The 27347-nt window shown below is 39.5% G+C and overlaps 1 protein-coding gene across 1 annotated transcript; it reads left to right on the forward strand.

The window, feature by feature from the left end:
- Positions 1–13029: 13029 nt before the first annotated feature.
- Positions 13030–25759, forward strand: LOC139697967 (mucin-2-like). The gene is made up of 4 exons (XM_071596823.1): positions 13030–13485; positions 23174–23268; positions 24523–25358; positions 25440–25759. The coding sequence occupies exons 1-4, from the start codon at positions 13030–13032 to the stop codon at positions 25757–25759; spliced, it is 1707 nt and encodes a 568-aa protein (XP_071452924.1).
- The last annotated feature ends 1588 nt before the right edge of the window (positions 25760–27347 follow it).

Here is a 27347-nt window from a genome sequence, read left to right on the forward strand (position 1 = left end):
AAGGAAATATTTGTTCGTGGTGTTTGGTCGCCCTTAACGCTCATGTTATCGTTTCTCCTTGAATGCCATAAGGGATTCTGATTAATGGCATGGCATTGTATCCTTCTCGGGAAGGAGGTATAAGAGGTCCTATCTCGTTCACAGAATCGTCACTTCCAAGATTCCACGCAGTGTTTTCCCGTTTATTTTTGACGCAATGGCCACCGCATCCAGGGCACTCCATTCGCTCCTAGTGTTAGTAATTGCATTCGAGGTAAGGAAAACATATCTTTTATGCATTCATAAGTATGAGTATGAGGATAAACTTTCCTCCAATCTTCATCCGCTGAAAATCTTCCAAGTAAGTACTTAGATATGCTAAAGCAGGGTTCTATTGACACTGCCTTGGTTCCGAGAGTAAGTGCGTGGATTGTGATAGCAATAATTAAATATATGACGAAAATTCCCGTTAGTCAAATTAGCTCTTTACGTAAAAATATTATGAATCGATTTTACTGTGATTGGTTTACTAAGTGAATGTTGGCGTTTCGCGAAAAATATCTTCATCTAGGTATGGTACGGCATGACGTATATGTGTGGGACTGCCTAATTGGCTCAGCTTACAGGAAATGTCCCATCACCACCGCAACTCCAAGATCACACAACATTTTACTTAGTATTTAGACGAGACTCGGTTTTATTGCTGCTAAGGTTGAGGTTAGCACCAGCAGAATAGCATGATGATCAAAACTGTGCGGGATCATTTATCTTTTGGGTCCCTGTTCGTATACATTTTTTAATGTCTACGCTATAGTAAATATCACAAAAATCTTCAATTGAGTATGGAATCTTAACCAACCCTGTTTAAGGCTTTAACTGTTGACAATAACGCGTTATTATGTAAAAATTTCACATGAAAGCCATTTTCAAGAACAGTGGTGAGTTTCTTACGAAGGGAAACTTTTTGTTTCGTGTTTCAATAAATGGAAGACGAGCACAATCTTCGCACTGCATATTTATTTTTCAGAAATTGGCAAGACTTTGATATGAATTGCATTTCAATAATCTTTAGGTACGTGTAAATGTTCTGAAACGATGTTAGCATGATAATTTTCTGATATGAATCTTCTTCACTGTTGTATGCTCAGTGAACTCAATCAATATTATGAAATATACTTTTAATGCATGTTTCATCATTAAAATATTTATCTTGTTTCACTGGCAATGCCAAATACTGTATTGATGCCTCGGATTTAAGGCGCTTGGCGACTACTAGTTAGAGCCACTGTTGGTAGCATTAGATGGTTATTTTTATTTCTATATACCCTGCATGCCACCGCCAGGGAGTGTGGCAGGGGGTGATTACACACCAGAATAATTTTTCCCGAACATGACCCTACCGCGGCGAACAATGTTATCATGATTCCCTATAGTTCGTGGAAAGAATGACATCTTAAATCTATCTGTTCTACAATTAACAATTTCCGATACGGCTGCTCTAATACTTAAAACGCTATTCATTAATACAAATTGATAACTCTTAATGGAAACTCATCATGTTTTACTGAGCACATGCTGATGAATGTTGACTGCATGGCGGTAATTATTGGAAAACACTCGTAGCATGATTTCTGAGTAGGAATTCGATTTTCGGATACCTGCGACAGAATGTGACTTTATAGAGCCCTGGTTAGGCATGGACGATTTAGTACATCTTTTCTTTGCAACACGCATTTCCAATGTATTTTTGCAGCAATTAAATTTGAAGAAAATGTATATGCTGCAAATGTGGACACACAGACTTGTAATATTGTCCCCAAATATCCCCAACTTCATGTTTTACCAGTATGCTACGTCATATCATCAAAAAGATACACGTCTAATTGGTATTTTAAGTATTTATGATAGAGCTTTATTTTTTTTCGAGTGGTCCACGACGACTTAAGGCTGTGTGGCCGCCCATTAATGGTGACGCCGCGGCGATTTCCACCTGAGGCTCCCCTTGATGAAGGAATGACTGGCGTTAGCTCTAAAGAGTTAAATTAAAGAGTTAAAAAGAGCTATCTAAACTACCCAAGAGTAAATAATGTTTATTGGACCCCATAATGAGCTAAAAATATACAAAAGTAGCAAAAGTGCAACTTGTAAGATTAAGAATTGCTGATTGTGATTGTAAACCCTTTGAATTTCGCACCATTCGGTCATAATTCATTTTCCCATATAAATAAGTACCTCACTGAAGTAGAACACTCAATATTGAACTTAAAATTGGTGCTGCTATAGTTCAAGACAGTTTCAAAATACAATTTACCGATTAGAATAAAAATTAAAAAGTAAATAATATGATGGACATTTCAACTTCTCACATGTTCACTCTCTGTTCACAGCTTCATTCCAGCCTATTTCCGCTCGTTGTCGGCCAAACATGCTCCCTCCAAGGATTCGCCTGCATCAATTGCACCACAGCGCAGCTCTGCACCAATAACACACGGGTCGGTCCCTTGCTAACCTGTCCAGCAAATACAGTCTGCAACGTGAATGCCTTATTCGAGTGCACGCCAGGGACGTGTTTCAGCTGCACTACGGCGGGAAGATTTCCAGATCCGAGCAACTCCACACGTTACTTTATTTGTTTATCAAACCCAGCGACCCCGGGAGGATTCGACATAATTAATGTGGCTTGCCCAACGGGCTACTTGTTCAGTGAAATGCGTTGTAACGCCCTGGCATCTACGACGACAACGGCGGCCACGACAACGGCAGCCACGACAACGGCAGCCACGACAACAATGGCGACCACGACAACAACGGCAGCCACGACAACAACGGCCGCGACGGCAACAACGGCAGCCACGACAACAACGGCAGCCACGACTACAACGGCAGCTCCCACCACACCAATCTATCCATGTATCCAAGATGGCAGGTTCCCCGACGTCACCAACTGTTCGAACTACTTTTTATGCTCGACCAGGAGTACGGGAGGCTTTAACGTCTTCAGATACACCTGTCCTGCCACCACTCTGTTCAGTCCCACCACGAGGAGATGCGTTTTGGCCAGTGCGTCTGGTTGCTTTCCGGTTTCCGGTTAAGACTGTGAACTACAGACGTCTATAATGTAAAAAGCACACATGACTTCCAGTACGACAAACAAAGCCGAAGAAACAATGTGCAAATTGATTATTTTAGAAGGCTGCTGCGAAGTGAAAAGGTTGTCCTCTGTTTTAGACTACATGGATGGTATATGTGTACTAAACCAGTGGAGACATTAATCGGTGTTTTTCGCTAAGATCAAGCTTACATTGAGGTTTACATAGGCACATGCTCTATGATAAATATCTGATCATGATAATGTTTCTCATATGATGCTGGAATCAAATCTGATAATATAGTGTTGGTACTACAATGATTAAATAATGGTATGCGAAGTAGATCATACGGTTCCGAGTGATGTGATTATTTTTATGAACAACGAAGTTTTTAACTTGGAAATTTACGTGAACCAAATTTCTGACAATCTCAGTTGAATTAGTGTGAAAATATTTAGTTTTTTCCATTATTTTGGGATCTCATGCTTCGGGGGACCCCTAAAATATAATACATTCAGCCTATCATCCACCTAGTGGTGCTCATCTGATAAAAAGCTTCATCAACTTGACAATGGTAGATGAAGCTGGGCGGCAATGAAAGTGACATTTGCACTGAGATTGACCCATTTGTCAATAGGAAACTGAATCTGCGGTTCCATGGCCTAAGTGTTTCATTGGTTAACCACTCAACCTAATCAAAATCAAAGAATTACACATATCACGGGTAAGTAAGGATCCAAAGGTAATCAATAGTGAACGAGGGGGCAATTTATTGACTCAAGTCATATGGTATGCAGGAAAGATCTCGTGTGTAAGCAAAATTCGCCTCTACAAGTTTTTGAGTAATAACATTAATTTATACAGAATACTATTTTTAATTGCCATTGGTGATCTTTTCGATAAAAATTAACATCCGATTGAAAAATATTATCCCTTTAGGCAAATTCACGACCCTTTTTTCCGACTTTCTCATCATTTCAATCACCATCATGGGTTATCAATCTTATGATTGGATTATAGCATCTCTCCAAGCTAACTTGTAGCCTGGCAAAATATTCATTCGTACATGGTTCCTTGCGCTGACATCTTCCCGATCATCCAAATCTCGCAATTTATTCTTAAGTTTCTGTAAATCTGCCCAATTATGGGTTCTTGCAATTATAGCCGTCATTAACTGTCATGCCTCAAGACGTGTCCAATTAGGTAGTTTCCCTCTTCTTAATTAACCTACTATAGGTCTCTATCATCACCCGTTAATCTACGGAGTTCATCATTAGTTACTAGACCAATCTATTTTATTTTCATTGCTGTTTCAATACTCAGATTGTAGTTTCACCACGAATCCTAAACAGTGAGTCGAAAGTAACCATTTAGTTCTATGCATGCATCATTTTGAACACACGAAATATTGTATATGTGTCATCGCGACTTGAATTTTATTACTATTTGCCTAGTTTTTTCATGAATGCCATCTAATGTTAACACTTAAGGCTGATTTTGAGTTTTTGTGAATTTTTTATCATTTTTTGTATATGTTATATTTTATTTGTGCACCATCCCATTTGAAACATCAAAGTTCCAATAAACATATTGTAATATTATTATTGACTACTATGTGAATGTTAACTGTTTTAGTTTTCAGTTTCCTGTTTAATTTTAAGTATGCCACAAATATAACGGCTACTAGAAAACTATAAAACAATTTCTCAATTCAAGAGAGTATAATGTATTTTCCAAGTCTTTGCAGTATCCACATTTGATCTTATGATAAATATTACCAATATTTTCTCCGAGTAAGAAATTTATTCAAACAAAATCTTGTTTAGTAATATCGTAGATGAATTACGTACGCGCGATTTAAGACGGATAAATGTAGAATTGATAGGATAAAAAGTAATTCAAACACGAAACATACGGAATTAAAAGAGTTATCATCGAAATTGTCCAATGGATAATTCAAAGCACCGAGTATTCTAATTATTTGCCATAATTTTGTACCCTTAATTGCTCAATAATTTCCCGAACTTATTTTCGTATTACAAGAGATATAATTCACTAAAATATTATTGGTCAGGTTCCCCTTCAAAGTAGCCTACTTGCTCGAATTTCTCCCCTCGTACCAATTTCTACCTTGAGCTTCTCTTTATCATGTTAAAATTACAATCTTCTTCCTATTGATCGTAATCTTGTATTTGAAGATACCTTGCGGGTTGCCAGTGAAAAGCTTAACTTTCTGCTATGATTTCCATGATATCTTCAATAGGTAGGATATTAATTTCTCCCCATTCTTGGTGCTTTTTTTGTATCTCCGAGATACTCTCCGTTGAACTGTGAAGATAATAGTCCTTATCAATGAATAACTCCTGTACTCGTATTTGCTGTAGCATCAATTAATATTTCATTATTCGTTCTTGGAGGTGACCTGGTTCAATAGGAGTTAATAGATTATTCTATTTTTGTAGTATCAAATTCAAATTATTGAAGAAATTTGAACAATGTTTCAATCTCCTTAGGTCAAGTATATTCGTACTACTGGCTAAAAAGTGGCTCGTGGATTCTAATCCTAAGGCAAAAGATTCTTTCCTCCTAATTTCTCGAAATTTTCCGCCCAATATTTATTAAATAGTTGTTTAAACTGATCACGCGATGTGTATGAACGTTTTAAGAAGCTGATGCATCATTTGATGAAAAGAGAAATAAAATGAAATCAAATATTATACACCAATTTTTTATCCCTTATTGTCCTGATGTACCTGTTTAGCTGAAGATGAAGATTATTTTTTTGCACGAATAGCCCAATATTTAGGCAATTAAAATCCGCACAGGCTAACGGAGTTGCCAACCTGAATTCCCGTAGTTAAATACGAGGGGTTAGGGTAATTAATACAAAAATTGCCTGAAAAAGTAAAAGCCATCTAGTGTTTAGCCAACGTGAGTTAACCAAGAATCGACGTAGCTCCAAAAATGGAACGGAGCTTGGTTATAACAAGGCAGGAAAGGAGGAGCATCAGACTAATTTCCTCTATCATAAAATACACTCGGGTGGCGAAATTGCGAAATGCGCCAACAGCTGGTTAATAACCCCTTATCGACAGAGTACAAGAATATTTTCTGACGCCCGAGCAAGCTGGAAAGATACCTCATTTTCTCATGGAATCACTAGGAGGACGATTTACATCACCAAAACCAAAAACCTTTGCGAAAGCCAAGTTTTTTCATGCTCTTGCTTCGCCCTTAACGTTCATGTTATCACTCATATTTCTCCTTGAAAGCTATAAATTAGAGGAGGATGCTTGATAAACGGCAAAGAAAGCTATTGCATCCTTCACGTAAAGGAGGTATAAGAGGTCCTACCACGGCCCGAGTAAGGTCTTTTTCAAGGCTCAGGACGTGCTTTTCTCATCAATTTTGAAGCAATGGGTAACGAATCCAGGGAACTCCAATCATTCCTAATTTTGGGATTTGCAATCGTGGTAAGCAAAATATTTTCCTCACCTCCTCCTTTGATCGTCATCATTGGTTTTCGATTCGAGGATTAATTAGTGTGGAGCAGCTCTCAAAGCTTATCCACTTAAATCCCAAGCACTTATTTCCCTCATAGATCCTTGAACTTTCATCTACCATCACCATATTCTCATTCAATTCATTTTTGGCCTTAATTTGCAATTATTTTCCTTTACATTTTCTTCGATTACGGTCTTCAGCAAACTACATTGCCTCACGATTTGACCAATTAGCTTCCCTATTCTACCTGCGGGTGTATTATATCGAGATCTCTCTTCACTCATTCTTCGAAGTCCTTCCTCCTACGTAACGCCGCCCACACATCGTATTTCCATTATCATTCGATATCGCCAGATTTCCATTAACTCCAATCTTCTTTTCTCTACTGCAATCGTCGTCCACGTCTCACATCCGTAAAAAAGTAGAGTCTGTACCCAAGTTTTCATGTATCACTTCCTTATATCTACGAGTGTGCTTTGCTTTTAGTCTTTGTTTCTTCTGGCAGAGAGCCTTCTTTTCCATTCCCATTCCGCTTACTATATCTCTTTTCCTCCTCCAATCGCTAGTGATATTACTGCTTCAATAACAAAACTCCTCCTTTTGCAACCTTATACGATTTTTAATTGTCGATATTATAGCCATAGACCACATACCCTAATAAAATATAGGTATTCATCCATTGCTAATTAAGCGTCTTTTTAGCAATTTAACCGGAAGAGACGGCACTGCAATTCTATTGAAATTAATCTTTATGGCGAGACCGGTTTCGTTGAATGGTAACATCGCCAGGTGAAAAACTATGGAAACTCAAAGAATATATAACATCTCAGGAGGGGAAAGGCATTGGGAATATGAGGGGGAAAGGGGTGGAGATGGGAAGCGGGAGGAAAGAGAATTAGAGAATAGAGAGAATAGGTTAGGGAATCCCATCTTGGTTTCAGTTGGTGAGAGTTGGTAGCATGAAAGTGGGGGGTGGAGGGCGGTGGTCGTTTTTCCAACTCCACATTACCCTACCCCTTTTAGGAATACATTTATTCTGTGAACTAGAGTGATTTTTCACCTGATAATATTATCATGAAACGAAATCAGTCATGCAATGAAGAGTATTTTCACGGATAAGTGCAGTTATATTTCTCCCAGTTAAATCATGAAGATGCACAGAGAAGCAGTGTGACTATATATTCAGGAAGTTCTCTCGGGTTTCCCACCGGGTCAGCGTGGTGTGCACCGACGTTTCGACGGCTAACTCTGCCATCGTCTTCAGGGTGAAGTGCAGAGCAATGAATTCGCCATGTATTTATACCCTGTCGTAGGGTCAGGTGTCCTCCGATTGGTCCGATGTGTTCCCAAGTGCCGAGCCGCCCCGGTGACGTCTCGTACTTTCAATTTTTCTCAGCACAGGTCTCCACGTGCTGCTGATCTGGAAGCCAGTGTCCCTGTTGAAGGTATTCTGTCCTTCCAGTCGGATTTCCACGGCTTCCTTCGCCATCGGTCCCAGTAGCCGTTCGTGTGACAAAGTCTTTTGGTGCTCCCCCAGTCAATCCGATGACCATGCGTGATGCTGTGTTCGGCGACTGCAGACTTCTCAGGGTAATGGAGTCTGATGCATCGCTCATGCTCCGTTAGTCGCTTTTCAATTGTGCGGCCAGTCTCCCCGATGTATACCTGGCCGCACTCACACGGGATCCGGTATACCCCCGGCGCCTTCAAACCCCGTTCGTCTTTTGCCGTGCCAAGGAAGTTCTTCAATTTTCCTTGTGGCTTGTGGATGGTCTCCACTTTATGTTTCCTTAGTATCCTGGAGATCTTATGGGATACCGTGGAAACAAAGGGGATGCTGACCCTGGCAACGGGTTTTTCTCTTTCCTCTCTCTGACGGTCGTTTCTGGTGAAGGCCCTTTTAAGGGCCAAATTGACCTCCCGGCTTGTGTATCCATTCTGAAGGAAAGTATTTTTCAGGTGATGAACTTCTGCCTCCAAACCTTCCTGGTCTGACACGCATTTTGCCCGGTGGATGAGCGTTGACATAACCCCTCGTTTTTGGGCAGGGTGATGGTGGCTTTTCCCGTTCAAATAGAGATTGGTGTGGGTAGGCTTCCTATACACCTTGTGGCCTAAGCTCCCGTCCGCTTTCCTTTCAATTAGGATATCCAGGAAGGGCAGCCGACCGTTGCTCTCAATCTCCATGGTGAACTGGATGCTGGGATGAATGCTATTCATGTGGCCAAGGAAGTTGGTGATGGTGTCCGGTCCGTGCGGCCATATGATGAAGGTATCGTCCACATACCTGAAGAAATGCCTCGGTTTTAGTGGGGCCGTTCTAAGTGCCCTCTCCTCGAACTCCTCCATGTAGAAATTGGCAATCGCCGGAGACAATGGAGAGCCCATGGGGACGCCTTCCACTTGCTCGTAAAACTTCTTTTGGTATTGAAAATACGTCGAGGTCAGCACGTGGCGAAAGAGATCCACGATTTTGCTGTCAAACTTCTCTTCCAGCAGCAGTATGGTGTCCTTCACCGGAATCTTAGTAAATAAGGACACAACGTCGAAACTTACAAGAATGTCATGCTGATCCAGCTTAATGGTCCGTAGCGTCTGGACGAACTCTGCGGAGTTTTTGATGTGGTGCTCACACGACCCCACGTAAGGTGCAAGGACACCCGTCAGGTACCTCGCCAGATGGTATGTTGGAGCCCCAATGGCACTCACAATGGGTCTTATGGGAGTACCCTCCTTATGGATCTTGGGTAGACCGTAGAATCTTGGTGGAACAGGCGCCTGTGGCACCAGGCTGCTATTCCTCTCTGACGTTGGCAAAGATTTCTTGATGAGGGCAATCGTTTTCCTTACCATGGAGTCCGTGGGATCCCGGGGTATGGTCCGGTAGGTTGGATCATGGAGGAGCTCTTGGATTTTTCTGTGGTAGTCCTCAGCATTCAGCAGTACAGTGGCATTACCCTTGTCTGCTGGCAGGACCGTAATGGCAATGTTTTTGCGCAAGGTGTTCAACGCTCGTCGTTCTTCTCCCGAAATGTTGGATTTTGGGGGACTTGGGAACACATCGGACCAATCGGAGGACACCTGACCCTACGACAGGGTATAAATACATGGCGAATTCATTGCTCTGCACTTCACCCTGAAGACGATGGCAGAGTTAGCCGTCGAAACGTCGGTGCACACCACGCTGACCCGGTGGGAAACCCGAGAGAACTTCCTGAATACAATACGCCGGGAAAAACTGAGATCCTTCAGTGTGACTATATGTTTATTTTGGGATTGCCGCCCTTGTGGCTTATCCCAATAAGGGGTGTTTTCGACAAGCGACTTTACCTATTTGTTTTGCTGATTAACACTTCAGCATTTTTGTTTTAATAATTAATTTTAATAGGTATTTATTCAACTATCTCGGCGTCTTGCCTTGGGTAGTGGTTGGTCGCTGTCGTCTTCTGTAATTGCCCTTGGTCTTTTATGGACATCCCATTTCTTTGAAACTGTATTTTTCCCAATATTTCGGAGAATTTCATCGTCTTTTGTTTCATGTTTTTTGTAGAAATTGATTGCTTTGTTTTTAATGTATTTGTTAATTTCTACTATTCCGGCCGTTGAGTAAAGGTCCTTCTCAGGGTAGTTATTTGGTAAACGAAAGATCATTTTGAGGGTTTTCTTTTCAAATCGATTAAATTGTAATTTTGCTGTCACATTCGCCATTCCTGCCCATGCCGTACTGGCGTATGTGACAATGGGTCTTATGCATGCTGTGTATAATTTAAGTTTTAATTTCCTATCTACATTTCCTGATCTGAGCAGGTATGAAAGGCCTGCTCTGCTACCAGCTGCTTTGAGAATTGTTTTTCTTATGTGTGGGACGAAGTGCAACACTGTGTCTAAAGTAACTCCTAGGTAGAGCGCCGTGTCTTTCCATTGGATTGGATTTCCCTCGATGTTTAAGGGATCTACGTAGTCTATAGTTCTTCGGGAGAAGATTACTGCTTGCGTCTTTACTGGGTTTAAGTCGATCCTCCACTCTCTATACCATTTTGCCAGCTTGTTAACTGCATCTTGTAAGTATTTTGCTGCGTATTTAGCCTGAACGCTTCGGCAGATAATGGCTGCATCATCAGCATAGAGAGCTAACATAGTGTTCCCATTTTTTCCTATATTAGGGACATCTGCCGTAAATAAATTAAAAAGGAACGGACCAAGAACTGACCCCTGTGGAACTCCCGCAGAGATCATTCCTTCCCGCACAGAGAAGAGCCAACAACACACTCGTATTTAAATGGATTATGTACACTGATGAGAATCACTTGTTTCACTCTGATTTGCAATGAGTCAATCAATTCTGAGAGACCGAATTTAAATAGTGTGAAATCACAGAATCGTTTTAATTTGTTTTTGTTTTAGTCCACATGTAATTATATCACACATATACCAAAGGCGAACACACCGCCTTTTACACCATCAAGTTTAAACTCTAGATCCTGAGATTGCTGTGAAAGGTTTTCTTAAACTAGACTTTGTAATGGAAAAATTAAAAAAAAATGGAGTTGTCCAACATAGACATATTGGATAGGTTGAAATTCCGCAAAATGCTGAAGAGCCCTTCCCTCTCCAGCAGATATATAGGAGTGATATATACTCGTATAGTGTGAAATGCTCGCTGATGTTGCATAAAAATAAATATATAATAATATAAAAAGAGCTAATACTCATGCGGCAATACATAAAAAGAAATCATCGACGGAAATCACGATTAAAATTAAACTATTACAGTTCTTGATTCAAATTCAACTTTTAGCATTTACTCTTAACATTTTCTCGTATTTTATGGCTTGGGTACTAGATTCTCTAAACCCGGGTTCGATTCCCAGCAGTGGCATCCCGATCACTACTTAGATGCTATTTGGAGAGCACTTCAAGTGAAGCACCAGTTTGTGGGATAGGAAGTTAACCTTTGGAACCCTTGGCGCCTTTTGCTGTGAGTAAGCACATGCCGTCGCCGGGTTTCTCTCACTCCTCACCCAATTCCTCAAAAGTCCGATCGATAACAAATTATTCATATTCCGATATCGAACAACTTCCGCCATAACTATTACTAACAGCTATTCTCCCATATATCAGTTTCTAGATTTGACTCTCTTCTACTTTATAAGCATTTCCAAAACATTGAAGCACATAACTTACATATTTACCTATACTCTGTGCGTAAAAATACCATTCTTCATTCCTCAACTTAGTTATCTATTCTTTGTTGCAAATACTTAAGAAGCCTGCATATAATCAATATTTATGTACATCTATGGTATTCCTATGTTGTGCCTCCGTACCATAATTTGGAAATGAATGTACTATTAAACACTGTGCAGGTAAATATTTCGTGAGTGTACAACGATCCAATTTCTTCCTCGTGGGTGTCTTCTGTTAGCTGTATTTGACTCGAGAAATTAACCACATAATGATTAATCTTTTTCCTACCTCATTTGAATGTCTGCCAACAACTCCCTCTCATTCCTTACCACGCCAGCTCCTCATCCGTGCTACTTTCCATACATTTTATTTTTCCATCCTCATCTGCCATGGAGTGCTCTTTACACTCCATGTTCTCCACACCCACCAATCAGAAACCTCGAATTAACGCTTATCCTCTTGCCTTAACGATGGCGCTTCTGTATTTCTTTCCTGTTTTCATTTCACCAGTCCTCCTGACGTACAAATCTACGTTCTCCTGCGTTATTTGCTTGCTCCTGTACTCTAAAATACAGGGCTGTATGGTAAACATTAGTCTGAGTAAATACCTGACAAAAACTTCAAATAAAATATTTTTGAAGTTAGCTAGCTTTAAAAGAGAACGATGTATGTAAGGGTTTGCATGCACAAAGTACCCACAAATCCTTGCGTACAGGGTTCCCTTTTGAAGTCAGCGAAGTTCAAAAATACTTAATTTGAGTTTTTTCAGATAATTACTTAGACTAATGTTTCCCATTAGGAATATATGCAATAAATCGTTCTTCCTCCTATAGTGGATTCTCTTGATCGATCAGTATTCTTATTCATAATAATAATTTCAGATAAAGATAATTCGCAATAAACGAGAGAACGATTAATTATACACATTTTCTCAAATGAATTTTTGGAAATCATATTTTACAGAATAATAATTTTTATTCAACAACACTGTAGATCTAGGGTTTCAAGCGATTGACGCACAAAAAAATCAGCGTTCATATCATGAAAACGGTTAAGTTTGTAGTATACAAATATATCTGCATGCCATAACTGACAATTTCTAATAAATAATCTCTATTTACAGTTTAATTCCAGCTTCTTTCCGCTTGTTGCCGGCCAGACATGTTCCCCCGCAGGATTCGCCTGCATTAATTGCACCGCAGCGCAGTTCTGCATCAATAACACACCGACGGCTCCGTCGATAACATGCCCACCAGGCACAGTATGCAACATGAACGCCCTATTCGAGTGCACACCGGGAGTGTGCTTCAGCTGCACCGCAGCGGGACGGTTTCCAGATCCGAGTAACCCAGCACGTTACTTCATCTGCTCACCCAACCCAGCGACGCCGGGAGGATACGATAAAATTGATATGACTTGCCCAATGGGCTACGTGTTCAGTGTGACAACTTGTGTTGCCTCGACAACTACCGCAACAACGGCGACCACGACAACAGCAACAGCCCCGACCACAACAACAACCACTACAACAACGGCAGCCACGACAACAACGGCAGCTCCCACCACACCAATCTATCCGTGTATCCAAGAAGGCAGGTTCCCGGACGTCACCAACTGCTCTAACTATTTTATGTGCTCGACCAGGATTACGGGAGGTTTTAATGTCTTCAGATACACCTGTCCTGCCACCACTCTGTTCAGCCCTACCACGAGGAGATGCGTTTTGGCGAGTGCGTCTGGTTGCACGCCGGTTTCCGGTTAATGGTACATATTTGAGCACCGTATCAGACTTCCGAAGTTTAGAAAAGGACGATTTAAAACTTGAATAACTCGAGAGTGACAAAATTTGACCTTAGTACCAAAATATTGGGCTAAGTTAATATCCAAAGAAGCAGTATACCAGGGTAATCATGCCCTGCTATACTGGATTGTATTGTACATGCTCACAACAATTATACATCTGCAGATAAAGAAACAATTCTAGAGGAAGTGAATGTGTTCAATAGTCATGAAACTCCCTGAATAGTTATTTACCTCAAATTATGTAAAAAAAAGTATACCAATAAAGCGTAAAGTTAGATATAAGGAAATATAATGGTGACGTAAAACAAATTTCGTATTTGACTGTAAATATATTAAGCCGGAATTTTATTATGTCGGTCTACAAACAATAAAACTCGTATACTATTTGCATCTCTATATCCTAACCAAATGACTTCAACAGGGAGTCGTAAAAACAGCTTGATCTTCTTCAAAAGGATTTGGAGTGTCTCTCAACGTCATTCGCCATAAAATGAGTCTCTCGCTATCATAAAAATGAAGAATAAGGGCTCGTTATATTCTCCTCAGCTATCGTGTAATGTTTTCTTATCCTAATGTTCGTCTTTAGAACGCCTGCCTAGCAGGTCATACGTTTGACGACCTCCGGACCAAACATAAGTTCCAAAGTTAAAGGCTGCCACCAACTAGGAATCGCTCAAGGATATGTGATCGTTCTGATCTATTTTCCCTTATAGATTGGCTGTATGAGTTTCAGAATAGCCGCTCAAATCTTTTTAGAAACCGCAGGTAGCAAAGGGAAAGCAACGGACTGCCCACCCTATACGTGTGAATTTCCAACATCGCTAAGTGTAACATAGGTCTATTCTCAACGATCAAAACAATCTTCTCGATTATGACTGTAGTTTGATATTTTATAGCCTCGGTAATAGGCAAAGTAACGTGACCGATTGCCACCGATTCACTAAGGGCTTGAGTTTTTGTGACTGCCCTTGTCAGATGAAGTTTATAATCGGATTCAAACGGCATAAACTTGACTGTTTCAGGTTTCGTGTACGATGAATATAAAATTAAAATTAGAGTAAATCTTTAAGTCTCCTTAAGGGTGTGTGGGTAGGTAATTATTACAGGATAGGATAGGTTTCTAAATACACCCCTAGCCGAAGTATCTCATATCCCCACTAGGTAAATAACTGATGCATACGTACTGTGGTGAAATGCAGCAACAAATTCTCTGCATGCAATGAAGGAAATATTTTCAAACATTAGCATTAAAAACCTGAAGTGGCCTTCAGAATTCCTCCACACGGAGTAGTGATCCTATTTATAAAAGCTATAAAAAGCTGTCTGCGTATGATTAAAATAATTATATACGAATTGAGAAGAATATATTATATTACATGCCCGAACTAAGAACATGCATGGCTAATCAACAGCGTTATATTACCAATGACCGACAGATGTAATGAATTATTTTCATCACTTAAAATTCTTAGCGTCATGAAGAATGGTCGGTGATGTACACTGATTCTTAAACATACTTTCATGTTTAACATGAGAATTTATTCTATTCGACATTATTACATTTCTTTTCCTGAACCACAAATACGATAAATATATTTCGGTCCTTTTCCATTTTCTTTCCAATATGCAGCGCAGGAAACAAAATATACTCTTTTAAGATCATAATTTTCCAAAATAAAAAGTATTCTTTCTCCAAGAACGCCTCTGATTTAGATTCCACAGTATCTTTCACTGTAGATGATTCTTGCCAAAACCTTTTAAGCGTGATTCGCCAAACTAATATTTCGAAAGATTTTAGATTTGTCCGTCCTATTTATTTTACTAACATCAAATATTTATTCATAACTTCCACTGTGCCTTTTAACATGAAATATAGATGTTGCAGAAATCTACTTCGTCTGAATTTAATCAGGAATTACCTTGTCATACCTCACTAAACAACTAAGGAAAATTTCCTCGCAAAGAAATCTGGTCTAGTTAATAAAAACAAATATTAACTCTCTTAGAAAATATTCCTTAAAGAACATTCTTCCAAAATTTGTGAACTCTAAATTAGACGTCAATGCACGTCTTGATTGTTGCCTAAGAAATCAAAATCCTATCTGCTTGTAAGTGAGAGCAACTGTCACCAAGATAGCGGGATGTGATCACTTCTTGTTACCTTGCACAATAGTTCACTTGTATAGATAAAATTTACAATGAGAATCAGTCAATAATTAAAAAGTAATAAATGTTTCAAATAATAACAAAGACAACATTAATCTAAAGTGTACTGTACATATAGGCAATATAGTGAATTGTAACCAGAGCCTTAGGCTTTGGCCAAAGAAAAAGAACTTGTGATAATTAGAAGAGGTTAATTCACCAATAATCAATACTTTCTGAGAAATATTAGGGAAGTAAGAGCCTTTGTGCTCGTTAAAATCGATGACTCAGCCGACAGGAAGAAATATGTTATCGCATTAGTAATCGATGTTCATTATACGTATAGATATTTTGTTCCGAGTATTCTGTAACTAACAGGCCACTTTCTTCAACGAAACTGTAGGCTTGTGATCATATCCACTTCAATTATTGACTTTAATGGTCTGCGTGTTTTAGTTTTATGTCACATAAATGGCCGCCTCTTATAGTTACCACTTGGTCTGTTTGGTCTTCGCCCTCAACGATCTCTTTCCTTATGCAAGTTTCCGCCACGTTCAGCCCAATGCTCTTATCGGGTGTCATTTTTACCAAAATGCACGCATTAGATATTAACGACAAGATAAAATGAATTTTTTTCGATATTTTTCTCAAATTTACCGTATTTTAAATTTGAAATTACAAAAAATAAGAAGCTCGTGATTTTCCTATCATAAGAAGCACCAATTATATAGGGCAGCCAGGTTTTCACAAGGAGAGTGTGAAAATGTTCTTATCTTCATCTATCAGATGCGGCTGATTTTTGACCGACCCGCTTCCATTTCATCACCCTTCTTACTTGCTTGATTTGACGTTCCAGAGAGAAATTCCCCTTCTGCCAGCCTTCAAGTTTCTGCGCATTATTGAACGCAGAAAATAGGATCTTCACATCAGCCCAATTTGGGGCTATTTATGGGTTCAGAGCTTTGATATGAATATGGGAATGTGGCACAGTTAATAGAATTCGATGCATTCATTGGACTGATTTTGCCTCCAACTTTTCCTCCTATCTGATAACATCCAATAATTACGACCCTTCTATTTGTTGACTGCCATTTCAATTTGAATCCGATGAATTCACTCATGAAGAAATCTTACCTTCATAAAAGATACACTTGGATAGTTAGCCTCAGCAAAATGTGCATTTTCGCGTAATGAAAATTATTATAAAAACGAAACACCGCTAAGTTCTGAGTTTAATGTTTCCACCCCAGTAGCAGATCTCCGCCACAGCTGCCAAAACGAACGCATTCGAATGGCCAGAATTCTTCAGAAAAATGGTAAAAAGCTCCCAAAACTGAATATATGAACCATTTTGAGGTAAAATATGTTTTCAGATTCTATACGTACTGTAATGGCATACACTTTCCCGGTAAACAATCCAATTAAACCGAAGTAAAAACATGCAAACTTTTTTGACTGATTTGAATTATTCAAAAAATATGAAGAAGTTATTTGTGATTGAGCAGGATCGAAAAAACAAGATTTCAATCTATCCATTACATGGTTATTATTTTCGTTTTTGTAAACATTTACAAGCTAATAGCATTAAAACTTATTAACTGCCTTAAATGCATATAAGAGCATTTACCATACGTAGGTGCCTACGGAAAAGCACCGCACGCTTGTGCACTATGTATACTATACACAAAAATTTTTTGAAAAATGTTCACACAAAAATGCGCATTACATACAGAAAATAGTGTTTACTTATGCAATAAAAATTCACCAGAGATAATTAATTGGCCCCTCCTCGGACTACAACCTTGACGTGATGGAAGGGCTTGTGCGTTCCGATGACCCCTAGAGCTGTGCTGGCGGGAGTAATAATTATTGCTCCTGGTAGGGCCACCCATGCCAGATAGGTCGAAGGTTAAGAGTCAGACGAAAGGTAGTCCACGCAGCGTCTGTTCCTCAGTGAGGCGGCTGCAATGGCGTCTGACCCCAGTGGGGCGGCCAGTAAGTGATGGTGTCACGTTAAAAACACCATTGAGGAAGACAACGGGAAACTACCTCAATTATCATTCCCAAGATTTACATGATGGACAAAACAGAGATTTTGAGTCCTGGCAACTACGGGGCTCGGACCAATCGGCCGTGTGTCGTGCCCGGCAGCGGGGGAGGCAAGGCTTCCGCGGTCGTCATCCCACGAAACCCTTGCAAGGGAAATCCGGCAGCAGTAGGACAGAAGACGCAGGAGAAGAAGACCAAATTAGTTAGAATAGGAACGTGGAATGTTAGGACAAAGATGAGGACAGGGAAATTGGAGAATGTTAAGCGAGATATGGAAAGGGGAAATATCGATATTTTAGGTCTATGCGAGGTGAGATGGAAAGATAGCGGGGATTACTGGAGTGATAAGTATAGAATAAAATACAGCGGCGGAGACGAGAGCCAACGAGGGGTGGCCATAGTATTAAATGAAGAGGTAGGAAGAAGTATTGTCAACATAGAGCAGGTAACGGACAGAATACTACTAGTAGAGATAAAAGCAGAACCGACGAACTTGGTTATTATTCAGGTATACATGCCACCGAGCAACCATAAAGAAGAAGAGGTCGATAGGATATACGATCAGTTAGAGGACACAATCGCGTGTGTTCCTGCAGAGAAACATTTGATAGTGTTTGGGGATTGGAATGCGACGGTAGGCGAAGGAAGAGATGGTGACGAGGTCGGGGACTACGGTATAGGCACGAGGAATGACCGCGGGGAGAAAGCTGTTGAGATCTGCAGGAGAGAGGGGCTAGTCATCACCAACACTTGGTTTAGACACCAAAAAAGACGCCGGTATACATGGAAAATGCCAGATGACTCAGGAAGATATCAGCTAGATTATATCCTGGTTAGACACAGGTTTAGGAACAGTGTGATAAATTCGCACGGCTTCCCAGGAGCGGATGCGGACTCGCACCACAATTTAGTGGTTATGAAATGTAGCGTCCGTTTCAAAAAGATAAGACAGGGGCGGAGAGTCAGAAAATGGAATGTAGAAGCATTAAATGGGTTGAAAAGGAAGGAATATAAACAGGCGGTAGAGGAAATCATGGAGGATGGTAAAGAGCTTAGTACTATCGAAGAAAAATGGGAAAGAATTAAGAAAGGGTTGTCTAAAGCCGCAAAAGACACTATTGGAACCGTTAACACTGAAAGGACTAGGAAACCATGGATCACGGATGAGATGACTACAAAGATAGATGGGCGGCGAAAATGGAAGAATGTAAATTCAGAATTAGGCAAAATGAAGTACAAAGAATTGAACAATACATTGAGGCGGGCAACAAATAAAGCAAAAGAAGCATGGTGAAAGACGCAGTGCGAGGATATGGAAAGTCTGCAGAGGAAGGGTGAAATCGGTGCGCTGTACAGCAAAGTTAAATCTTTATCGGCAAGTAAGAAAGGGAGATCAACGATAGCAGTTAGAGATAAGGCGAGTAAGGTAATAGTTGACGCAGGAAAGATCCAAGAGAGATGGAAGGAATATATAGAAGAACTGTATAGTATGGAGCTTAGACCAACAAAGTTAGACATAGAAAAGGAACATGACGTAGAGGAAGATAGCTTAGGTCCAGGCATACTAGACAATGAGATAGAAAGGGCATTAAGGGAGATGAAACTAAATAAGGCCGTGGGGGTGGATGACATTCCCGCGGAACTTTTAAAATGCTTAGGAAAATATGGGAGGAAGAGGCTATATGGGCTGATCAGTAGTATTTATGAGGAAGGAATCTGGCCGGAAGACTTTGTGAGATCAGTTTTAGTTCCTATTCCGAAAAAGGTAAAGGCCACGTCATGTGAGGACTATAGGACAATTAGTTTGATACCCCACGCAGCTAAAGTTGTTCTCAGGATCATAAACAAAAGGATAGAGAGTAGAGCAAATGATTACTTAGGGGATGATCCGTTTGGGTTTAGGAAGGGGAGAGGTACGCGTGATGCCATTGCAGTAATGAGATTATTAATCGAGAGGAATATAGAACACAACCAGGAGGTATTTGCCTGTTTCGTAGATTTCGGAAAAGCGTTTGATAGAGTGAATTGGGAAAAACTAATGGGTATATTGCAGAAAATAGGAATAGATTGGAGAGAAAGGAGGCTAATCCGCAACCTGTACATGTCTCAGACTGCTCAGGTGCGAGTGGGGAACGGGGTGTCCGGTTGGGCAGTGTTAGGAAGGGGTGTAAGGCAGGGTTGCCCATTATCACCGTTGCTGTTCAACCTGTATGCAGAGGAAATGATTAAAGAGGCATGGGAAGAACTGGAGGTAGGAATGAAGGTGGACGGGGAATTCGTAAAATCAGTTAGGTTTGCTGATGACCAAGCTTTAGTTTGTCAGTCAGCCAAGGGGCTGCAAGCATTGCTTAGTGAATTATAAATTCAGTGCGACAGGTATGGGATGAGAATCAATATTAATAAAACAAAGGTTATGCGATTTTCTAGAAACAAAAAGGCTAAGCTTAACATTAAAATTAAGAAAAGACTCGTAAAAAATTTGATATGGAGCGTAGCTATGTACGGCGCGGAAACGTGGTCGTTAAAGCAGGACGATAGTCGTAGACTGGAGGCTTTTGAAATGTGGGAGTGGAGAAGAATGGAGAAAGTGAAATGGACAGAGAAGAAAACAAACGAGGAAGTACTTGGTATGGTGGGCGAAGAGAGGGGTTTGTTGGGAGCAATCCTATGGAGGCAGAAAAAGTGGCTGAAGGGGGTATTGACCGGCAGCGGGATGTTGGAGACTGTAATTGAGGGGAGAATGTTAGGCAAACGAGGAAAGGGAAGGAACAGGATAGGAATGTTGGACGGGATGAAGGGAGGAAGAAAGTACTCAAAGCTGAAGAGGGACCTGATGTAGAGTAGGATGTTGTGTTTTGCTAGGGGCCACAAATTATTTAATTAGTAATTAAGTCCATCCAAAAACCTACCTTAACCGGTAGATTACCTAATAATAATAAAATTAATTGGCTTCAATTATCTCCTAGCAATGGTTCCTCGACGACAGCGACAAAGCTGAGCAACGAAGGGTATTACGCATCGCCATGAGGTACCACTCGCTCTCAAAAAGTACGTATGTACGTTTCCCAGGACCAAATACGCACTCACTGAAATATGACCATAATAGCTTTTAAATAACTATAAATAAAATTAATAATAAATAAATAAAATTAATAATAAATAAATAAAATTAATAATAAATAAATAAAATTAATAATAAATAAATAAAATTAATAATAAATAAATAAAATTAATAATAAATAAATAAAATTAATAATAAATAAATAAAATTAATAATAAATAAATAAAATTAATAATAATAACCTTCTATTATTTGAATTTCATAAAGATAAGGGTATAATTCCAAAGTACACAAAATGCAAACGTATTTCGCAGACGCGGGACATTTCCCAGGGCATGAATTTTCATTGGTTAAAACATCTAAAATATAGTACGACAATATTTATTCATAAAAAAGAACGCAAGACCAAAAATATTCCAGTTTAACTCGATGGATTTTGCCCGCATGCACCCCATATAAAAAAATTTGTTCCTAAGGCGTGCGAAGCCAATACGACTCCTGACTGTTGAAAAAGGTTGGAAGGTAAAATTAAAAGAGGAATTAAAAGGGGTAGAACGTATTTTTAGATGAAAGGATGCACACGAACACAACGTACGAGTAGGATATAGTAAAATAATATTCTCCATTTGAGGATTTGGGATATAAAAACATAAAAATGAACAGCTTACGACGGGTATTAAGGCTGCAACGAGCAAATAAACGAATGAGAGAGAAGATAAGGTGGCGAAGAGCAAACAGTGTTCACAAATGACTGTCTCGGGGAGTTTCAGTGCTCCAAAAAGCAAGTTCCTTAAACGCTTTGACGAAAGATAAAAAGAATGGCGATTTGGGTAATATACGTCATCTCTTCCACGAACACAGATGAAAGATAATTAGCTGAATTTCCGGGTGCGGGCGGACTAACTACGTATGTATGGCGGATACCAAAGCTCCTTTCTTGGAAGTTCATTTGATGTACTTTTTTACCTTTCCCGCCTATCGCATTGTCCAATACGATGTTATTTTCGAATTCTTTCCCGTAGATATCATTTGTATAGGTGGTAATTCACAAAAAAAGATCATAAAATTGTCTGCCAACTGAGTAAACTCCGTTCTCGCAAGTCGGGAGAAACTATAAGAGGTAGAGAAAGGACCATTGCCATCGTCAATCCGAGTGCATTCCGAAGATAGTTCCTGCATGCAGGATGGGGAGCTCCAATAATTGTGACCCGGCAGTACTGATTCTGGTGATCTGCACGGTACGTAAGTCCAAGCCAATCTTAAAAGAACTCAAACAATATTAAGTTACGGAAATGAAAGTAACTTGGTGAACTCCATAGTGTATATTTATTGGAAATACCAAGGTTTCAACATCACCATCATGTATGCTATCCTGATGATGACACAATAGGTCGAAACCTAGGTCGTTCCAAAAAATATTCACCTTGGAGTTCAGAATGCTAGTTTTATTTCCGTAATGGATAAATTCCACCATATCACATAAGAAAACATTTCAACCTTCAGTCAATTATAAGATTTAAGTATGTGTCATGTTCCTATGTTTCATCTTAATTTCAATATCGATAAATCAGCATCGAATTTAACTTAATAACACTCGAGAAACAAGGTAAAATAACTGAAAAATACTGTATAAGCACCCTAAATTGTCGGAGGGTATGCATTGGTCAGAAATGAATTTGAGTATTTATATACTTTGGGTATTCACAAAAAAAGTTCACATGAGAGCCCTATTTGCTGTAAACTCGCAGGTGAACATAACTTTGCCCTCATAAATCTCGCAAACAGCACGGTATCAGGAAAAAGACGGAGTAAGGCATTTCTATATCTGCAATTCTATATAAATGGAAAATAACAAGTACGATTTTAAGAAAGCTTTCAATTAGATCCCTATCGTCTAATTTACACATGTAAACATCAAATTTTGTGGAATAAATAAAAATATAATGAATCGAATTCGCGACTGTATCTTCCACGCAAAACAAAGAAGGCTTGAGACAAAATTAAGCACAAGTAATATATGAGGCTAAAAATTAGGTTTTACGCTAACGTAAATGTAACTTGGATGATTTCGCGGAAGGAATTATTTTTCGGTATCGATGAAGCTCTTTAAGCTAAAAAGCAGTAGCCAGTGGTTCTCGACGACGGGTGTATCGTTTACTCGGAGGTCCATTTGAGAGCGTTAAGGGTAATTGTGAACGGGGGTACTGCTGGTACCAGGTGGGCGCAGGGCCTGAACCTGAGGGGAGGGGCATGGAAGACCTTCCGTCTGAGAGATATAACAGCGTAGGGTGTGGGTGTTATTCCCTTTGAACATCTCTGAAAAGGCAACTCTGTGTTTGAATTGCAATTCTGTTAGGTTGTAGATGCATTAAGAAATATTTTCATAAGCTTGAGTAATGCAATATGCCGCCGTCAACTAATTAATGTTGACATTGTGTTGGCCATGATAAGGTAAATAGTATGGATAAAGTGCAGCCGTGGCTACATCAGATTTTTTTATATACTCCATGCATTACCAATCTTTGCACGACCATTTATCACTCCTTCTTTAGCAGTCATTCTCTTAGCACAAAATCATCCATTCCTTCAAGTATTTCTCATAAAATGTACTCTCCCTATGTACGAGTAATTCCCATTCTTTCAATTATTCGTTATAAAACAAAATTACATTCTTTTTAGACGAATTTAGCTACAAATTCATTTTCACTTTCCTCACTAAAATATTTGGCTATTCTCCGATAGATCTTGTGGACACTGAACTAGCACTACTGAATTGTCCGCGCATTGGAGTACATTTTATTTCCAAACCTCACTCACCTCCTCTTGAATCCGTCTCTCACACATTATGTCCATAAAACACCGAACAACCACAGTGGAATTACGCATCGTTAATCAACACCATGCAACACTTCATTGCAGCCATTCAGGGCCATATTCACGCTTGCTTTCATCTTAATACGTTTATGTTCAGACATCGATTTTATTCGGTAGATGCTTATTCACCCCATATTCTTTCAAAAGATTCCACAAATGTCCACTTAACTCTGCCGCATGATATTTCCAAATGCGTAGAAAATCTATAGATATGTAGAAAACGTCCTTTCTTGCATTCGTTTATTTCTCAAGTAATTGCCGAGGAACAAACATGTGATTCGTATCTTGGATTTAGGATAGAAAACAAACTCGTTACAGGCTTCCCTACCAGGCATAAAATCACATATAAGCCCCAGATTGGGCTCAATGTTACCTTACGTATTCTTTCAATCAATATGCTACCGAGCACATTCTCCGATTACTTACGTATTACATATACCAAATATAAAATTCTCAGATTTCGTCTTATTTCACTCCTCTTGGTTGCAAGTTACAATATTGGCATTCGTCCTTTGGTTGGGAACAGCTTAAATTTGGAACAGCAAATTAAACTATTCGTAAAGACGAATAATATGTAACTTACGCCGAACATTAATATTTTGCTTATTGTTGCTAAGTAGTCTTGCTGCAATGCTCGATTCCTTGTGCTTGTTTCCACATAAGCGTGTAAATATGTACCTCCAATAACTTTTAGATTATTACGTTAGCAATAAAACTTTTTTACGTACTTAAGTATAATACAAAGTTGATAAAATATTAATGTCACAAAACATTTTCACGTTTACAGGCTTTTTGTTTGTGGACTAAACCCGTGAGTTGTCAATACTGCAGTCAACAAGGATTCTATTGCTACAACTGCACTGCTTTCCAGATATGCCTAGATGGTATTCCTTTTGGTGATCCTATCGGGTGTCCCAATGGATTCGCCTGCAATATGGATGGAATGCTAGAATGCACTTACAATGTATGTTCTTTGCCGACAAGTGTTCCAACGACCACAACTACGACAACCACCACTACCACTCCTACACAAATTTTCTCATGCCCCGCTCAAGGAAGATTTCCAGACCCATTCGACCCAAGCAGCTATTACATCTGTTTACTAGATCCGGTAATTCCAAATAGATTTATCCCAGTGCATCCTACGTGCCCGCTTGGATCGATCTACATGCCATTGTTACTAAGGTGCCAAGCGACGCCAACAACAGTGTCAACTTCCCCATCGACAATTATTCCCGTTACCTCTCCATCGACTATTCCGCCCACTGATACTCCATCAACCACTTCATCAAATGCGGAAACGACGTCTGACATCCCCACACCAACAACCATTGAAATTACTGACACCACTACGTTAGGTGCTTCTACAGAGGCAACGTCTTCTGAAGCCGCAACTACTGAAACTTCCGAAGAGTCAACTGAAGAACCGGACGAAACCACAACCACTGAAGAAATGACCGAGCCCTCCACGTCGGTCGTCCCAAATGAAGCTTCAACAAACGAAATATCGACAGTAGATTCAACATCGACTTTTCCAAGTGAATCTCAAACAAGCGGGGCTACAACAACCCAGAAGTGGGAAGAATCATCCACAGCTTCCGTAAGCCCCACAGAAACAACTGCTGCATTATCGAAGGAACCTACATCATCTTCGGCGACAACGGCAAGTTCATATACAGTGGGGCCAGCAGACCCAACATCAAATGTTGTTTCCAGTAAAAATCCCAGTTCAGATACACTCCCTCAAGCAACATCACCCACAAACCCTTCTACAACACCATCTACAACAACTTCGACAACACAACGACCTACTACAACCACACCAAAAATAGGGTTCGTTTGCTCATCTGCTGGATTGTTTCCAAATCCTAAAAACTGCAAGAAATATTACTATTGTACGTATTCACTTGATGGCAATTACATAGCGATTAGTTTCACATGCCCAAGAGGAAAATATTTCAGCTCCAGGAAGGGGAAATGCGTAAATAAAAAGGAATCCAACTGTCGAAAGCTTCACGAGGACCGCAATGGCTCCGATGAGGATGACAGCGGAGATGATGATGATTGATTAATTTCTTAAAGCATGGTGTAATTACTCAATATAAATGGCCTAAGCATGAACTTTTTGACCCACGAAAAGTGTTTCTTTACAATAATTTACATTGGAAAGAAATGAATTTTTTACATTATAAGTCAAATTGTACTCAAATTTCATTGGAATAATAAAGATATCTATCCTACTAGTATCGATACTTTTAATGGAGCGTGAATAAACTCAAGTTCATAATTGATGATATTTTCTATTTACCATAATAAAAACGAGCTCGTACTAATAAAATATGAACAAAATAAGAAAATATATCTCCTTTTTTTCTCTGGAAAAGAATTAAATTCAAAAATACGCATTACTATATTACTCTTGATCATAAAAAACCGCCGTTTCACGATTAATAATAATGATATCTTAGCAATAAAATAAATGATATCTGATTTGGTATATGGTAGAGAATTAAATTTAAAAATACCCCATCAAGACTCTTGAGCGTAAAAATGACTTATTTAGAAAATCGATCAAATTGCGAGGAAGAGAATAAGGATATTATACAAGGAAGTTAGAAAAATATGGAAAACACCATTACTTATTGCCACTACTATATTAGCATGAGTAGTAGTAGTAGTTCTGAGGGGAGGCGACCGACAGCTGAGGTCATTTGCTTCATTAGGGATGGACAGGAACGAATGAAGGGTGGAGAGAAACCCGGATTCGGCATTAGCCTACTCTTTACGAAAGGTGCCAAGGGGTCCGCAGTTTAACGTCCCATCCGACGGACGGCGTACTCACTCAAAGTGCCCTCCACAAAGCACCTCAAGTAGGGATCGAGATACCTCTGAAAAATATTCAACACCGCCGGGATATATATTAGCATGACAAAGTACTAATATTCCCCAGGTGAGATGTTTTATTCTAAGCTTTAATTTCTTCACAAGTAAAGAGTCAATCAAATAGTGGTGTAGATTGGGATACTTCTGTCAAATGTAACTTCGAAAGCGAAAACAATTGAGTATTGTTAGATTTTTTCCAGGAAAAGTGTCAAATACTAGCAGAAATATGAACTAAAAAAATTAATATTGGTGAATATAAATATTGACGGATGAGACTACGGGGATCTCGTTAAATTAATGCGGCAAATACTGGGAATATTTTTAAAGTAATTTGTAAGAATTTAAGAAATACTAAAACTTAATCTCACACGGATTAAGAACAGAAAGAATTCTATAAATATGAGGCTCGTATGAAAAGTGTCAGACCTAACAAATAAACGAGACATTTCTTTTTTGAATTTATTTTTAAACATAGTCTCCTTTGAATTCGATACTCTAACTTTAGCAGGGATACTCTAACCCTTTTTCTTCTAACCCTAACAAATAGTAGTAGACGTCTTTCTCCGCAAATAGGCGAATACGTGTGCAATAACCTCCTCGTCCGATGAAAATCTCTGTCCTTCAAGTGGAAGTTTAAGGTTAAGAAACAGGAAAGAGTCGTTGGGGGCCAGATCTGGTGAGTGGTTAACCAATTCGGAGGACAAATCGTTAATTTTAGCCAGGAGCAAACACACTCCCCAACTTTTGTTAGATCGAGCCACCATATTCATGCT

Source organism: Hetaerina americana, unplaced genomic scaffold (genome assembly GCF_022747635.1).
Source record: "Hetaerina americana unplaced genomic scaffold, ioHetAmer1.1.p SCAF_8, whole genome shotgun sequence".
Taxonomy (NCBI): Eukaryota; Metazoa; Arthropoda; class Insecta; order Odonata; family Calopterygidae; genus Hetaerina; species Hetaerina americana.

Excerpts from the sequence above, each read along its gene's own strand:
- LOC139697967 (XM_071596823.1), top strand. The coding sequence starts at position 13,030 with ATGAACGCCCTATTCGAGTGCACACCGGGAGTGTGCTTCAGCTGCACC. Across the intron at positions 13,486-23,173 it reads CCACGAGGAGATGCGTTTTG|GTTGTAGATGCATTAAGAAA; the intron begins GCGAGTGCGTCT and ends CAATTCTGTTAG. Across the intron at positions 23,269-24,522 it reads ATTGTGTTGGCCATGATAAG|TCAACAAGGATTCTATTGCT; the intron begins GTAAATAGTATG and ends TCAATACTGCAG.